Source organism: Peromyscus eremicus, chromosome 16_21 (assembly GCF_949786415.1).
Source record: "Peromyscus eremicus chromosome 16_21, PerEre_H2_v1, whole genome shotgun sequence".
Lineage (NCBI taxonomy): Eukaryota > Metazoa > Chordata > Mammalia > Rodentia > Cricetidae > Peromyscus > Peromyscus eremicus.
In genome coordinates, this window is record NC_081432.1 from 47,610,159 (window position 1) to 47,628,587 (window position 18,429).

The window sequence follows — 18,429 nt, forward strand, 5'->3', positions numbered from 1 at the left end:
GATTTGATACCTAGGATCCACTTCAACTTAGGAAAGAACCAAAGCCACAAAATTTTCCTCTGCCCTCCACATGGGTATGCATCTACATACACACATAGTACACGCATAGTCATAGTGGTAATAAAAATGAATATTAATAAGGAAAGGGATACAATTGAAAAACATTGCTTACAACAGGCTAACTTGATTTTACCATTAAAAATTAAGCTGATTTGTTTAAAATATGAATTTGGGGGAATTTGGATACTCAGATGAAAGATTCAGCAGCTAAATCCAGAGCCTGTTCCAAACTGTGGGACTCTTCCTGGTGAGGCTTTGCGGATTTGTAACACTGCCAATGTGCTGGGTGCCCCTCTCCCGCAAACCCAAAGATTCTCGCCTTAAGGAATAGGTGTTTAACCATCAGCTTTAATCTCTGCACCTGAGAGCCTCTGGTCACAGTAGAGGAAATATGATTCTGTACAAGTGTGAGCATTAGCAAAACTACATCAGAGAATATTGCATCATGGGTAAAACACTGAAATTAGAAGCATAAAATACAAAAAATGAAGACATCTATTGAAGGATATTTCTAATACCGTACCTTCTGGTTGCTTTATTAAAGTTAGGCTATTTCCTTCAAATTCTGGTCCTGTTTTTGTTTTGTTTTTGAAGCTCTGGAGAGTGAACCAAGGCCCTGTGTGGCCTATGCAAGCTCAGCCACTGAGTTACAGTCCCTGATTTTTTTTTTAATTTTGAGACAAGATCTCATGTAGCTTAGGCTAGTCTCATCATTTAGCCAAGGATGACCTTGAACTTATGATTCTCCTTCCTTCACCATCCCAAGTGCTACATTACAGACGTATGCCACCACTTACACTTTTATCCCATTCTGGGGATTGAACCCAGGGCCTCGGGCATGCTAGGCAAGCACTCTACCAGCTAAGCTATGTGCTACATCCCTATCCCCACCCCTTTAAACTTTTAGATCAAGCATGGTCTCACAGACCTTGACCTCATTCTCTGGCTCAGGTATCCTTGAACATGTAATCATCCTGCTTCATCTTCCTAAGTAGCTAAAATGACCACTGGAACCACCAGTCACAGCTAAAATTCTGTCATTTTTATGTGGTATTATGTTACCATATCAAAACTATGCCACTTTCCACGGTTTTAGTCACCATTTTGTCTCTAGAACATTCTGATTATTCCTTGAGACTCTTCTGTTGCACAAAACAATAAACTGATCCTGGCTAGCCATTACATCTATAAGCTTCAGAAAATTTGAATGTTAATAACATTTGAAATCTTCCTTAAATAATGATTCTGTGCCTTATTATTTCCTGTTACAGACAGACTTTGAAAAGGATGTAGACATTGCTTGTCGATCTGGTAAGAATTCTTTGATCTTTTAACTATAGTCTGTAGGGAGGTGAAATCATTTTGTGGGTTGTGATGTTTAAAAAGGGCGGTGCTTTGTACATCACACTCAGGTGGGTGGATAGTGGCATCTTCCAATGAAAATCACTATCACATCAGGGATTTATACACAGAGGGTACAGAGAAGGAAGGAGAACTGAGAAGGAATAAGGAGTGGATAGTGGAGAGCGTCATAGCAGCAGAAAGCACTAGACATGCCGTAGACTTCCATCCTCACGAATAAGAACAGTTGTAAGCTACTGACTGTAGCTGCTTTGTTTATCATAAAAAGAGTGTGAATCACTACTGGTGAAAACTACCAGTGTGTGTGTGTGTGTGTGTGTGTGTGTGTGTGTGTGTGTGTGTGTGTTAATGGTAGCTGTGTGTGTGTTAATGATAGCTCTGTGTGTGTGTGTATGTGCGTACGTGCGTGTGTGCATGTGTATATGTGTGTGTGTGTGTGTGTGTGTGTGTGTGCTAATGGTAGCTGTCCTCTAGCCATGGCAGATTTTTCACTAGAGAAGAGGGCTTGTAAGTTTTAAAGAAAATTGCGTATTTTCTATTTTGGATGTTTTTTTCCCTAGTTAGGAAGTTGTCTCCCAAAGCACATAAAAAATGTGCCACATTTTACCTTTTATTTGTTTTTCTCTGTGCTGTCTTTTTGTATATTAAAAGTGGTTTTTTATATATATATATATACATATACATATGAAATATATATATTTCATCTGAGTATCCAAATATTTGAAATCAAGTATCAATTAGTTCAATCAGAGTGCTTTTTCCTTCAGATTTAGCAGCCATGTGCCATCGTTTATTTCTAATAGCATCTTCCAAGGCCTGGTGCTGAAATAGCCCCCAATTTGTCCATAAATTTAAGTTACAGTGTACTCATGTATGCATACGCATCCAGCTTTCGTCGCGGTTGGCTGTTTTCTTGTATTAACGTGGTCTACACTCACATCTGATTTATGCTTCAGGACAAGTGTCAGCTTGTCATCTAAAACCTCTAAAATGTTTTATGGGTACTGTCGGGGATTCTCCTAAGATTATGCAAAAGTTGTGCTTCTGGTATGTTTTCCTAGAAAAAAATAAACTTCTGCATTTATCTCTATACACTGTCATCTTAACTTCTTTCAGGATAGCATCTATTTGAGGTTGTGTGGCCATTGAATATTTGACGTAGTGCCTTCTAAGTTTCCATCCAAACTGTCTACTAAGGAGTTGAATGTCCTGACAGCTATTGCAAAACCTGCTGTGTTGGGAAAGGCACCCACTTCCTCCTTCCAGACTCCCTTATGTGTTGTTTTCAGATTCAACTCAGAGCTATTACAATCTGTGCAAATGCCAGATCATATTTCTTGCCATAATCACAGTCACATGGGAAACCAATCTTGAACTCAATCAAAACACTCTGGGTATGGTCACAGCAGTCGTAAGCTAGCGGCTATGATTTGGCAACCCATAGTGGGCCTGTGAGAGGAGGAGGAATTATCTATTCCTATAGAAAGCAATCTTATCTGTCTTCTACGATCTCTAAAATTCACAAGCCATGGCACAAGTTTCCGCATTTATAGAATACAATTTGGCTGTGTTGGGAGGCTTAAACTTATTTTAATGGTTAGGTATCTATTTAATTCCTAATCATCCATCCTCAATTTAGCTTCCTTGCCTCTCTTCATGTATTCCTTGGAGTTCTTGACAGAGGAATGAATGAGAGCAGACACTTTTGTCTTCTCCTTAACAATTATTTATGTCAAATCAGTGCTTGTCAAAGTGTCGTACTCAAACAAGCAGTGTGCCACCTGCCGCTTCTTAGACATGCAGTTTTGAAGACCTACCTAGACTTTCTAGTCCAGAAACTGTGGGCCGGGGACACAGTAACCAGGGTTAGAAGTCATTCCAGTCACTTGGATGCATTGTGAGTGCTGAAAACTCCCATGTCAGACCCTCTCCCCAGAGCTGTACTACCCAGCCCTTCAGCATGCACAATGTTGTCTTTTGGATAGATTGTTCCTTTTTCCCTGTCTGTACTGGAGAATGGGTTAAGCCTTTTCAACACAGACTAGTACCACTGTGTTATTAAGAAACAACTGACAATATACAATCTGTTTTCGTTTTTGGCCAGTGACCTTTTTAGTTGAGCTCATCAGGTGCTTCCCTCCGAGTTTTTCAAGAGATGTCTGCATGTGTTGGCTGTAGTGAATTTTAAAGTCTCAGTTCCTGGGCTCTGAGCAGTCTGGTCTAAATTTTGACAGATGCCAGAGTATACATCTGCTTGTGCTAACTCTTCAGAATGCTTTCTGTGTGGTTTGGTTTTTATTTTCACAACTTAATAATTTATCTCAAAGGTCTGGCTTCAACACTACTGTCATTTGTAGGAAGTTTATATTCAAAGCTTGTTTACATTTTAACCAAATCGAAGAAGCAGGCTCATCTCTCACATATGGTGGACACTCCATAAAATAATCACACTTATCAAATATTTAATGTATAGGGAGCATACTGTAAAAATCTAAATGTATCTTGCATCTAGATTGTGAAATCAATACTCATTACCAAGGTTTCCGTCATAGTTTACAACCTATTAATAAAAGTGGGAAACCATCTATACATCCCTACTACAATGCAATAGGTTCTCAGAATATGTATTTAAATTTTAGTGCTTTTGATTTTGAATTAATTTTTGTGTAAAGTTAGGAACTAAAACTGTTCTTCTGTGAACTTGGAAATGCTTTAAATATTGTTTTAATTTCGACTATTATTAAATTAGTCAATATACTTCACCCTTTAATGTTTAATTCATAATTATTTCTAGAAATTGCAATGTATTACTGCTCTCTTATTATCTTAAGAGGTTTGGATTTTACTTTTTTCTTACTTTTGCTTTTACAATGTGTAGGTAGCCAAGGCTGCCACAGCCTTCCAAGTGCTATGATTACACACTACCACCATGCCAAATTTAGAAATAACATCTTAAAACTTAATCTTTTCTTATTTTTATATATAAAAATGTAAAATATAAAAAATTTACAACCACATTGTGGATTCATGAAAAATATATATGTGAATATTTAACATGATGGTATGGTATAGGAAATAAAGAGACAATAGACAAGATTAGATACAGCATCTCTAAAGATAACAGGTGTTGTATGAGTGGTCCATGCTTTGGAATATTTCAAAGGCTTCATTTCCTCATTTCCTCATAGTAGCAAAAAATATTCATCATCTCCTGGTTTTCAACTTCTGTGCTAATTCATAACTATGATTCTGTTGAAAACTTGGAAAATAATGGGCAAAATTCAGCCTGTCTGAAAGTTTTCATGCTTCCAAAAACAAATGTTCTATAGTTACCTATACATGATGAAGTTTCTACAACAGTTGCTTTGCTTGGTTAGAATCCTACAACAATTTTGTTTTGAGACCGTCTCACTATATAGCTTTGGCAGTCCTGAAACTCACTATGTAGACCAGGCTGGCCTCAAACTCACAGAGATCTGTCATTCTCTGCCTCCCAAGTGCTGGGATTAAAGGCATGCACCACCACGCCCATCCCTCAAGAATCTGTTTTAATGAACAAAACTTCTATAAAACTTTAAAAGGAAGACTTATATGAAAGTAACAAATTTGTGTGAACAAAACTGTATTTTTAGAGAAATGCTTTGAAGTAGATTGATGGAGAAATTTTCTTTGGCAGTCTACCCTGTGCCTTAAAATTAATACAGAATTTTTTTCTCCTGGCAAGACACTGAAATTTGTTGAAAGCCAGTTAATCAACTTTCAGATATGCTTTCTCTATGCTCATGATCTATGCCAGAATCAGAGAATCAATAAGAATTCAGTAATCTGGATTATGAAGTGCAAATAATTTGTTAAAAGATCACTTTTCTTTTGCTTTATTAAGAGTGTTTCCTAGGAAGATAAATAATAGCATATCGCGATAAAAAGAAATACTTTTTACCATTGCCAGCCTAATTGTCGTGCTAGAAACCTCATCCAACTACTGAGGGATCTGGATGCAGAGATCCATGACTAGGCCCCGGGTGGATCTCTGGGAGTCCAATTAGCGAGAATGAGGAGGGTTTATATGAGCGAGAATTGTTGAGACCAAGGTTGGATAAAGCACAGAGACAAATAGCCAAACGAATGGAAACACATGAAATATGAACCAATGGCTGAGGGGTCACCAACTGGATCAGGCCCTCTGAGTGGGTGAGACAGTTGATTGGCCTGATCTGTTTGGGAGGCATCCAGGCAGTGGGACCGGGTCCTGTGCTCATTGCATGAGTTGGCTGTTTGAAACCTGGGGCCTATGCAGGGTCCCTTGGCTCGGCCTGGGAGGAGGGGACTGGACCTACCTGGACTGAGTCTACCAGGTTGATCTCAGTCTGTGGGGAAGGCTTTGCCCTGGAGGAGATGGGAATGGGGGACGGGCTGGGGGGAAGGTGAGGGGGGCGGGAGGGGGGAGAACAAGGGAATCTGTGGCTGATATGTAGAACTGAATTGTATTGCAAAATAAAAATTAAAAAAAAAAAAAGAAATACTTTTTGCTAACTACCATGGTCTAATTTGCAGTGCTTCATAAGGATATTGGTCCTTGCCGAGCAGCAACAATAACAGGAACACTCTCCAGGATCTCTCTAAATGACGATGAGGAAGAAAAGGGAACGAACCCTGAAGGGCTAAGCTATTCAACATTGCCTGGAAATGTCATTTCCAAAGTCATCATCCAACAGCCCACGGGCCTGCACATGCCCATGAGTATGAATGAGCTGAGCAGTCAATGTCTGAAAAAAGAGAACACTGAATTACGGAGAACTGTGTACTTATGCACGGATGACAATTTAAGAGGGGCCGATATGGACATAGTCCACCCTCAAGAAAGAATGATGGAAAGTGACTATATTGTGATGCCTAGAAGTTCTGTAAATACCCAGCCATCAATGAAAGAAGAAAGCAAAATGAATATTGGCATGGAAACCTTGCCGCATGAAAGGCTATTGCACTACAAAGTGAATCCTGAATTCAATATGAATCCCCCTGTAATGGACCAGTTCAATATGAACTTAGATCAGCATCTTGCACCCCAGGAACATATGCAGAGTTTACCCTTTGAGCCCCGCACAGCTGTGAAGAATTTCATGGCCTCCGAGTTGGATGATAATGTAGGGCTGTCAAGAAGCGAAACTGGATCAACTATATCTATGAGTTCTCTAGAGGTGAGTCTTAACAGCTTCACTAGTTCCATGATAGTTGAAGGGCCTACAGGCTGATTCATGTAATGTTGGTATTAGGAAGATCCATGTTAGTTTGGGCAGAGTTTCTGATAGGTGCCTATTAAGATTCTGGACTTAAAGGTTTTCTAGTGGTACATTGGAATCTCCTGGTTCAAAATGTTATTAAAAAATAGAGTCCAAAGTGTTTAAAGTGATACTAATCAGTCCTAATTCTCTCACACTGGGACTCAATGTGAACCATAAAAATACAGCAGGTCCTCCTGGGGTTTCACTGATATGATAGGGCGTTTTCCAACATAAAATAAAAACTGGATGGTGTTGCAAATTCAAAGCTCAATCTAAATCTTTTTCTACAAGGCAATCTGTTAATATGAAATTGAAATGTTTCTGTGAGTAGTGCCATTACACTGATTATAAACATTATTATTATATCAAATCAGTATTATTCAGAATGAATGTCTTGTTCTTAATCCTATGGAGTGGTGACCATTAAAAGTATTGGTCTTTAACTGTTAAGTATTCAAAGTATATATACTAAGCATACTAAGACTCAGGACTAGGAGCTGACAATAGCCTTTGCCCTGCACAAGGCCATCAACAGCAAACATTTATACCACTCTCATCCTTTTCCTTTCCAAGAAAGTAGAGGGTTACTAACAATTATTACCATTCACGCTGTATTATAATTAAACAAGTAGGATTCACAGAATCCAATATCTAATTTTCTAATGACATATCCCATTACCCTGGTACTGATTTGTATGTATCCTATATCCTGAAGAAGTCTTGCTATAAACCTACTGCTAAGATAGTTTATAGTTTATATAAAAAATATATTCTTATTTATCATATGTATATGCAATTGTTTTAATGTATTATATTATTGCATAAGTCACTATTTAGATAAAAATCACTGTAATTTGTTGGATGGCCTTTCCATCAGAATTATTCTGATAATGTATTTCTAAGATGCAAAAGTCCCCAAAGGCTAAGTAGCTCTTCTAGATTCCCCAAAGCCATACCTTTCACTCTGTCTAAATTAAAATGGATCATGAAATGTAGATAGATCTAGTTTTCTCAAGTAGAACAAGAAAACTCTAGACCAAAACCAGAATATAAATATACTCCAGAAGAAAGGCTTAAGTTTTGGATCAGCCTCAACTAGAAGAGGGTTTCGACACAAATCCATGTAAGAATTGTTCTCAGAGTAAGAGGTGTCGATAGGGACAGCAAAGCAAATTCTGTTCTAGAGTAGCTGTCGTGCCCTCTGGACAAAAGCTTCCGTTCTCTTGACTAGTAGACTTGCTACTGCTACCCCATCAGAACTTTATAACACAGATATTAAGTTGTCTACTGTAAGCATGACCACATAAGCATCAGCTGCAAAATGTTCATGCAAAATTGCAAAGGGTCTTAAGGGGACTGAGTGAGAGCATGCATAAGGATATAACATCAAAAGTAATTGGGATAATGGAGGCACTGTTTCTATACAATGACTATTTTAAAATTACTAAAGAAATTTGAGTGGAATTGCACCAAAATAATAGGGGTGTTGTGAAATGTTTTACATTTAACATCTAAAACCTAACTAAGGTTGATAGTATGCAGGTGTTTTGTACTTGAACAATAGAGTGTATTTTCCAAGTATTGATTAATTTACTTTTTAATTTTTAACTTCAAATTTCCATATCCTTATTTTTAAACATAAATATTATATTACATACATATGACAAAAGATCCACATTTTAATGACTTAGAGATCACAAAGCTTCTATTTTGAAAAGAAAGGAAATTCAGAATAAAATTTAGTTCCTTGTTCATTCTTTAAAAGAGTTTAATTGTAACTGCTTAGGTGATTTTTTAGGGAACAAATGAAAGAGAATATATACATGATAGAGTAGATAATAAAAAATGGCATTTATATAGAATTTTTCATTAGCAGATCCTCAAATCACCTTAAAAACGTGAAGTAATTAATCTTCACAACATTTGGATAAGTTGTTATAATCTTCCAAGTGAAGGCATCTGTTCAAGGACACAGAGCAAGTATCTAAGAAATAAAGCTATCGAGTCTTTGGCCCCTCCCAATGAAACAAGAGGTTCACTATTGCAGGAACATTCATCCTGGAAGGCTGGTGCAGCAGAACATGTCAAGCTGTTGCATGCCCTATTCATAGATATACTGTAAAGCTGTGACATTAACTCGGGAGTTTTCCTCCAAAAGAGGTGAGGGAGCCCGAGAAGGGCACACACTGCTGGTCGATAGCCCAGAATTCAGTAGTCCTGAGCAAACAGCACACAAGCAAATGCACAAGTTGAGGTAGCAAAAGAAGAACGCCAAAGAAACCCGAGCGGGTGAGTGGGTGGAAGCCTGGATTCAAGTAAGCAAGAGGCATCAAAGGAAGGGGCCGGTTCCTACTGCTGCTGCACCATCAGAAGAGGCTCCGGATTCCACGGCAGTTTGTTCTCCTAACCCCCAATTACTGGGCGTAAATGTTTAAGACATTCATGGAGTTCCTTGGCACAAAAGAGTATCCCGATTTTCTCCATGCCCATTATTACATGATGCCTTTGTTTCTGTTACATGGTGTCGCCCCCAACTGTGGTCATTCCCAGAATGAAATCTGTTAAGCAGCTTGGAAAATTCTTAGAATTTGAGCTTTGTAAAATTATGCAAAACTTATAAAACTTAATTATGTAAAACTTATTAAGTTTTCATAAGTGGTCTAGCCCAAGATGTCCTCTAACTGCCTCACTTAGGGTGAAGATAAAATGGTCTTCAGCACTCTAAATAGTCGCCTTCAGTTAACTGAATATATCAAATGCATGATGTGTACATGTGTATGGAAGGGGACAAAGAAAGATTAAATAATGACAAGGCTGGATCATGATCCTAAGCACTAGTTCAAACTTTAGAAGGTGGTCCTTTTGGCTTACTGTCTAAAAATTATAAGTACATTGTTACTTATAAAAAGGCAAGTCAATTCTGGACATTACAGGATGGCTACACCCATGAATCCACAGCAACTGTGATTGCCCACACATGATCAAACCAGTCAACATTTCAGTGTGGAGGGGCTCATAAGCCCTGAGCCCTAGCTGAGGAGCTATGACTTCTGGGGGAGCTCGGAAAGTCGGTTTTCTTTAAGGATGTGCCCCCCTCATAAGTTGATCATGCTCCAGGGGATGGTCCCACACTCGTGAGTATAGGGGTAGCACAAATATGGGGGTAGGACTCAGTGGGCTATTAAAAGAGAGAAGATATGAAGTTGGGAGGGATTGAAGAGTGAGGAACTGGGGGAATTAGGGAGAGTGAATATGATACAAATACATTTTGTGAATTTCTCAAAGAATTATTAAAATATATTTTTAAAAGGAAGTTCAGCACAACCTCTGGATTGTAGTGCTTCCAATCGGCTTATTTTTTTTTCTGAAATTTCATATATGCATTGATGTCAGTTAAAGTTGGGCAGCATTTGCTCTGAGTCTGAATCACTGACAATTTATTGAACAGCATGTGACTGTGCACGTCTCATATCTGTCTGGTCATGACCAGTTCTTTCCTCTTTCCCTGATCACTCAGGGTTAGCATGGGTTGTGCATCACTGGTTTCTTGCCGGATTTAGCCAGCATGAAGCACTGGCCAGAGTCTGGGTTTGAAGGAAAAATAAAGACTAAAGAGCGCTGTACTCTGTTCCTGCTTTTGACATTCCGTTTGCTGTGTGCTCCTATACACTTCCTGCTTCTGCCAGGTGCTCCACTCCTGGGATAAAGTCCCACTCTCAGCTTCCTTTGCTCATCCATCTTAGCATCTGTTGGCTTCTTCTGCTAATCCATTGGTCACCTCATAGTTCCCTTTGTGGCTTCTCAGCTTCCCTGTCACTTGAGTTCTTAAGGAACATGTTCTAATGTAAATGCAGAAGTGATTTCTGTTGCTCTCCTGTCAAGTCTTGCCTAAGTGCCACTTATCAACAGAACATGTGCATAATGGAAAAAGGTGTAGATAGAACAGTACAGCATTATGTTATTACATACAGAAAGTTTTGCCACTCTGGTCTCTCTGACTGCTTCTATACATAAAAGCATCCATCTATCTGGATATGATCTCAGATAAGTCTCACTGCATTTATAAATGGGGTGGAATGAGATACCATTCTAGGCTTTCCCCCTGGATACAGAATACAGAACACTCCCCCATAATGGTTATCAAAAGTAAAATATTTTAGTGATAATGTCACTTCATAGTGACTGTCACACCACCTCGTGCTGGTGTGAGGATCATATTACACAAAAACCTTTTGAAGATTTGAAGGAGCACTTCAGATGTAAGGCTGTATTATGATGATGTCATTACTGTCATACTCTGAATGTCTGTAAAGACACTTGAACACTACTAAGTCAATATTTGGGAATTTAGAAAAAAATGTTATATGGCCTCACTTGGGCATCAGGAGGTATGGTCTCAAACAGAAACCAGATAAAACTGACCATGTAGAGAAGCCATGGTTCATTTTATATATTTTTTTTCTCATGTTGATCTGGTAAAAGGAAAAATTTCCCATCTTTATTGCTTTGTTTTTGCTCCTGGATTGGAGAATCTTATCTTTTATGCAGGCATACAAACAAAATTAGCTTGAATAAAAGCCATTTCAGAAAATTAATTATTCCCAGACTTCGTTGCCACAGCTATTTTTAATGGATTTGTTATCAAAGCTTTCTTCCTGTGAGGGAGTCCATTCCTCACCCTGTAATAGAAACTTTTAATAGTGTTCATATTGCCATTCATTAGTCAATGGAATTCATTACTTGCTGTGAATCATCTAGTGTCTTGTCCAGTTTAATTTTCAGTGACACAAATAATGACATAGATCCTCTGAGAAATTATTCATCATTTCACAAGAGTTGCATATGGAGGCCTCTCTAGGCACACGTGCACTGAGTGGCCCTCTTAGCCTGAGACCATGACACATTTTTTTCAACTTTTAAATCATCTTAAAGAATTTCTCCCTTTTATCAGTAAAAAGTATGCCTTTCTAATAAATTGTTTTGATTCTCTCAGCTGCCAAACAGTCCACTTTGAGTGGTTTTCTTTGTGTATTTAGATCACTTGGTTATCTTCCAAGTTATTCTTTAAAACAATAACAATAAAACAAAAGTCAGATTAGTTGAAGTTCTGGGGCTGTCGTATACATTCCTTCAATCCTTCACCAATCATTTTGCAGCTGCAAACTGATGTGAAATATCCTCTGCTAAATGCTAAGGCTATGCAGCTAATTAAGAGAAGATTAAAGAGGTGAACATGTAGGTAGCAAAGAGGAGACAGACAGTTACCTTTCAGAGATCAAATAGGCAACCCATGATGGATTTAATATGGAAGATGAGGGATATGTGTAAAGGAGGGGCAATTCGAAGCCTTTGTCTTGGTTGACTAGTTATTAGTATTGTCTGCGATGAGAAAGGCCATGTAAAAAAGGATATTGTACATTGACAGATGGTATTAAAACCTAAGGGATAAGCCATGTAATCCAAGAGAACGTACAGGACTCAACAGATCTCAGGAGCTCCACATTTAGAAAGAATGGGCATAGGAACGAGCCAGCAAAGGAGATTTCAAAAGAAGCCACAGTAAATGAAAGAAGAAAAGGGGGGGGGAGAAAAAGCTGAGAGCTGATGAGTGCTTTAATGAGGAAGTGATTAACTTTGCACAGCTTCTGAGAGTCCAGTGAGCTGAGGGTGGAAAATCGACCTTGCTGTTTGTCCAAATGGAGCTCATTAGAGGCCTTTGACAAGAATTTTAATGCAGTGTTAAGAGCATCACGCGGTTGCAATGAATTCTAAGTGGCAGATTTTGAAAATGGAACTGCATAAGAGAGAAGAGTGTGTTTCAAGTTACTTGGAAGTGAAGGCTGCATAGACGGAAAGATTTGTATCTTCATAATAAACCAACATCACATTGGCTTGTTTTCATTTTACAAGTAACATTTTTTTAATGATCAAATTATTTGTAAAACAAAAAAGTCATGTGGCTTGGACACTTAGTTGATTCTCTCTAGATATATGGTCAGATAGTTAGATACATGGTCAGAGCTGAGGGCATGGGTCAGTCAGGAAAGAGCTTGCATTGTGAGCATGGCGACTTCACTTCAGCCCCTCAGACTCACTTGAAAACAAAGCCAGGCAGGGTGTCACATGGTTATAACCCCAACACTGGGAAGGTAGGAAACAAAGAAACCATGGATGGACAGACAGTACCTGGGGGATTCCTGAGATCCTTCTAGCTTCCACACACATGCATACCCACACAGGAATGTGTACACACATGTGAACACACATACAAAACAAGCAAACAGGCACTGTCTCTAACCACTTTCATGCCTCACAGAGGTATTCTACAAGGCACACAAGAACACTGGAGTAAACATGTCAGTCACCATCTCAGCAAACTTCAGCCTCAAAATACTTTGCCAAACATTGCATATATATGCACCTAAGGGAGAAACACACAACAACAAAATGAGTTGGAATTTTCCTGGTTTTCCTCATAATACTACCAGTGTGTCAGGGTCTGACACATAAGATAAACTGAACTTTTTGTAGCAAGTGTCACATCTGTTTGCTATTGTAGCATTGTTCATAACTGGCCTAGTTGAATGATACTACATTTTTTTGGTTTACCCAACACAGATTTTCTGTGAAATGAGCATTCTTATATTGACTTTCTTCTTCTTCTTCTTCTTCTTCTTCTTCTTCTTCTTCTTCTTCTTCTTCTTCTTCTTCTTCCTCCTCCTCCTCCTCCTCCTCCTCCTCCTCCTCCTTCTTCTTCTTCTTCTTCTTCTTCTTCCCCTTCCCCTTCCCCTTCCCTTTCCCCTTCCTCTTCCTCTTATTTTTATTTTCATTCTTCTTCTTCTTCTTCAAAATACAATTTGCTTGGAAAAGCTAATCCATTTGATCTTGCTTTATGCTTCCAAAGAATCTTAGTACCATTGCTGTGACTCATGGCCTGTCAGGGTTATCTAGTGTGACTCTTGCTCAGTTCCAGAACAGTATCCCAGGCATCTTGTTTGTCAATATTATCCTGCATGTGTGAGCTAGTAAGACTTCACATGGAAAACAATGGGCTTAGAATCAGACCTGAGTTTTCACCACAGTTCACTTGCTTACCTCCTGGGTAAGTTGGTCAAACTAGTGGCCCTTAGTAACATTCATTTATAAAATAACACTATTTTTGCAACCATTCCACAGAGGGGTTAGCATGTTCAAATGTGAAATCACTTTATAAGATGCACAAGGTTGCAACACCCAGTATCGTGGGGAAGTGAATAGCCACACACACATTTATTTCCTTTGGATTTGAAATACCTGACACATTTCCCATACTAGCTGATCTTTAAACCTCCCTGATTTATTTAGTCACCATCCTCACCCCACCCCAGCAGGTCTTGATTAAAATCTGTGTGATTCATTTGCTCATGCCTTCATCTAATCTTGCAGACTGCCAGACCCGCTATGCCCTTTGTTTGCATTTAATTTTAATGAAATTAAATAGGAGAGAAATGAGAAGGAGAGCGCTGTTTGTAGGAGCATCCTTTTTCGTTTCCATGTCGCACATTGACATGGGTGGCGTTGGTATTCTGAGTTGGAATCTGTTGCTGGGGCTCTTCAGTTTCTTTCCTATCTTTTCCTCTAGCTCCTACAACATGGAGCCTCTTCAGCACGTAGGCATCGAAATCTCCAGTTCCTAGGCAGCACTGCCTTGTGATCCAAAACAAATGCAGTAACATATGGCTGTGTTCACCTTTGGCAACGGAGAGCCCCTCAGTGCATGCAGCAGAAGGCTCTCTCCTTCTAGCTGACTGAACCTCTTCTAAGATTCCACCATTTCATTTTCAGAAGGACTGTGAAGCTCATGACAAATGTTTCATAGTAATTGCTTTTAACTAGATGTTTCCGTGCTTAGATTTTTTTTCTGTATTATAAAGAGTTTTGCTTAACACACATATTTATAGAAAAAAAATGCCTTGCTGAATAGCAGTGCCAAGAAGACAAAGCATCCATAGGATAGAAGGATGAAAGCCCTGACATTCAGTCTACAGACTGCCGCCAAGAGCAGTGCCGAGCCAGGTTTGTTTAGATGTGTTCTCACACTCCTGCCTCCCCCAAGCATGTCACCAGCATCAAGGCAGCATGCTGTTGGAAGCAAGGCAGAAACGAGAGAGCATCCTGTTTGAGCTCCCCTTTCAATAAGGCTTTCCCTTTCTGCCCTCCCCTCGGTATTCCTTCCAAACTGGATTCCCCGTGCTCAGCAGCTTCACCGCAATGAGATTCCGTCAGAACTGTCCCGGTTTCCCCCTTTAGTCCTTCTGTCTACTGACACGTGCTCTGAGGGTAGGCTGCCCAGGAGGTTCTGGCGTGATAATGACAACTTTAGCTCTCGCTGCAGAAAATCACATTTCGTGAGTGCTTTTTTGTCTTTCCTGGCGAGCGACAGTCATAATAGCAGCTAGAGCTGCCATATGTCTGCAGTGTGACTGAACCCTGAGAAGCTAGTGACTTTAAGGTTATGGGTATTGACTGTGAGTAGGGATAAACAAAACACAATCTGCCCAAAAGGTTTGCATGTCTCCCTCATGTGTCTTCCCCACCCCCTCCAAAGGGGGAGGGGGATGGCAGAGGTTTCCTTTGTACTCTAAAAATGTGAGCATCTTTTTATACATTTACAGACCTCTCCCTCTACACCTCATCCATTTTAAGAATCCGTGGCTCCCTGGAGCAGATGCCAAAAATCCGACCCCCATATTAATATCATAAAAGCCACATCCTCGCAGGAGCTTGCATTCATTTTGTTTTGATCCTATTTCCTGATTTTATCAAGCCCACTGCCTAATTACTTTATTTCATCAATGCGTGTGTATCTATAACTAGATTTGGATGTTGTTTAACAGATTTAGAGTCAGAGAGAAAGACTATGAAACACTGTGTTGGGGTGTGGAATATCTGTGGTTTGACCAGATAGAGATTAAAAGAAAAACGTCTAACTCCTAAGAACTAGTAACAAGAAGGACTTGGGTAGGAGATGATCCAATTCTGAGAAATTTGTGCAAGACTGACATAGGAACTTCAGAGCCTAAACAGACAGGCAGACAGGGTTTGCCTGATATGAAGTGAGGTCTCAGCACTCTGGAAGCTGAGGCATGAAAATCCTAAATTCTGAGAACAGCCCGAGCTACATAGCAAGAGCCTGTTTCGAAAATAATCTGGATATCTGTTGGTGGAGGTGTCAAAGTACCTAGATTATTTTTCTAATACAACTTTTAATCCTCCATGCCTTCAAAGTGGTTTTTTCGCTAAAACTAGAATCTCTTTCAAGACTGAATGTAGATGGGCTTTTTTGCTTAAGAAGCAGCTTTCCTGGCAACTGATGTTAGAACTCAAGGTGGAAAATATCTGTGTTTTTCCAGACTTCCATTTTAGTGGAAGTTCTGGGTGAAAGTGAAAACATGTAGCTGTTTTTGAAATCAGGAAAATAATCTTAATGAAATGGTATAACACAAAGAGGAGTGGGATTATTCTCATAGAATGTAATGACTTCCACTGGTTTATCTGACTAAACATAACTTTGTTGCTTTTCTCCTTCTTCTAAAAACAAACTAACAGAGAAGGAAATCACGGTATTCCGACCTTGACTTTGAGGTAAGTTCCTCTGAATTACTTCATAAATTTAATTATTGAGCTCAAGACTGATTTATAACTACTCAAACACAGCACTGTGTGTAGCTCTGTGGATATAGTCCTGCCATTGTGTGATCATTATTTAAGTAAGCCACGGTTCTGAAATTAGGATCCTTCCTCTATACATGGTTGGAAATAGATGGTGTGGCATTCTGATTATTCCTCTAAGGATATGCACAGCTGACGTTTTCTAGACAAGCAAAGGTCTCTTTCTAACCGTTGGAAGTGATAACTTGGGAAGTAAGCCTGTCAATCCAGTTCATTGGGAGGTAGGAATACCAATTTCTTGATTTTTTTTTTTAACCTAAGCCATTTTGGTCCAGTTTTACTTCAATGACCACCTGTAGAAATCCCGAGGGGATGCTTTGGCTAGTTAGCAAGGCTTAGTCTGAGACTTCGCTTATGTTGTGCTGCTATTCCTGTCCTGAGGGTCTCTGTGGTACATTTAGACTCAGTTTTTCCAGTAGCTAGTGTTGATTCATTGTGTGCCTGTGTTTAGTAGATATCTTTTCACAGATATAAACAAGATAAAAATTTTCATTTTTGCATTGAATTTTATATTGGTGCTGGAAGTCACTAAAACAATACCGTCTACATAGCTGATGCTCAGCACAAACTTAATGATGTTTAAGTATCACATAAATGCACTTATGCTGCTTGATAATTGAATGTGATTCATAGCCTGCTGACATAATTGGGTATAATATATGATAAATTTCTCCAACATATTTGTACTCTTGTGATGCACAGACAGAGCTCAATACTCTTAACTGATATTCTGAAATTATAGAGGCCTCCCGGAATATGGAAACTTCTGGTTCAATCTTTCCATTTGCGTAAGTGAATGCTGTAGTCCCACAATGTACAACGCATATCAATGTGCAGCTTAGTGATTTTTATCTGACATAGTGGTGGAGGATGCTTTCATGCTGAAAGGATGTCCAAAGAAAATGATTTTGTTTAGTAGTAACTCAGTGTGTATGCCACAAAATAATGATAAAGAATTCAGCTTCAATGCTTAAATCACAAATATCTAGGCAGCTCCATTGTGGTCACCTGTCATGAAATCTGTATTTTGATGAAACCTAAATTTTTAACCAAAAGTACCAAATGTGTTTAAAAAAAATCAAACAAAACTACTTAGCAATCTTCACATTTGAGTTTTTTGTGTCCTTTAAGGAACAAATACTGTGTTAATCCTTTAAGTATCAAAAGAATAAAGAATCAAACTGTATGTGTTTGTATGTGTTATGTACGGCATCCCCTTTCCTGTGACTACATAAAGTAAGTTCGTGTGTGTGTGTGTGTGTGTGTGTGTGTGTGTGTGTGTGTGTGTGTGTGTAGTCCTAAAAGCAATTATCTGTTATGTTATCACAGAAGAACGAACATACAAATTAACCAACTAGACCTCAGTGACAAAACATGGTAAAAACCTAGATCCAACACTGAGCCTCACTACAACCAACAGGTTATGTAATAGCAAAACCAAACATTGAGAAGAAATCCTAGCATGCAGGGGGTGGATCTTTGTGAGTTCAAGGCCAGCTTGAGCCACATAGCAGTTTCCAGGCTAGCCAGAGTTACATGGTAAGAACAAAGCTGGAAACAAATTAAATCACATTGTGTCACTGAGAACTAGAAAACTGTTCATTTTTTTCCCACCTACTCTCTATGGCAACCGCTCTCGCAGCTTCCCTAAGCAGATGCTGTGCCTTGTATTCCACACATAAAGCCATAGTGTTAACACAGATATGTTAGTGGAGAAAAGTTGCAACACAGAACTGTGTGATTTCCTTAGCTCTGTAACTACTGTAGCCATCGCAAGGAGGAGTTGAAGCTTGAGGGGCAGGGGACATGCTAACATTACTTTTCCCTTATTGACCGTTCGGTGTTCCTCCTGTTCAGCACATATACAATTACAGGGATATGACAGAGTTGGTGTCAAAAACAAACAGATAAACAAAAGTGGCTGTTTTTAAATTTTTCATGATGCTAACACATATATGTGTTATTTGGGATTGTCAACAAGGAACAGAATACCTCCCTGTCCCCTCTTCTTAAT

The 18,429-nt window shown here is 39.1% G+C and overlaps 1 protein-coding gene across 1 annotated transcript in view; it reads left to right on the forward strand.

Annotated features, from left to right (window-relative positions):
- Adgrb3 (adhesion G protein-coupled receptor B3) overlaps positions 1-18,429 on the forward strand; it is a 708,652-nt gene that overhangs the window by 675,280 nt on the left and 14,943 nt on the right. The window contains exons 27-29 of the mRNA XM_059281371.1: positions 1,332-1,371; positions 5,977-6,620; positions 16,293-16,328. Coding sequence (XP_059137354.1) covers positions 1,332-1,371; positions 5,977-6,620; positions 16,293-16,328 — 720 coding nt within the window. The remainder of the gene's footprint in view (positions 1-1,331; positions 1,372-5,976; positions 6,621-16,292; positions 16,329-18,429) is intronic.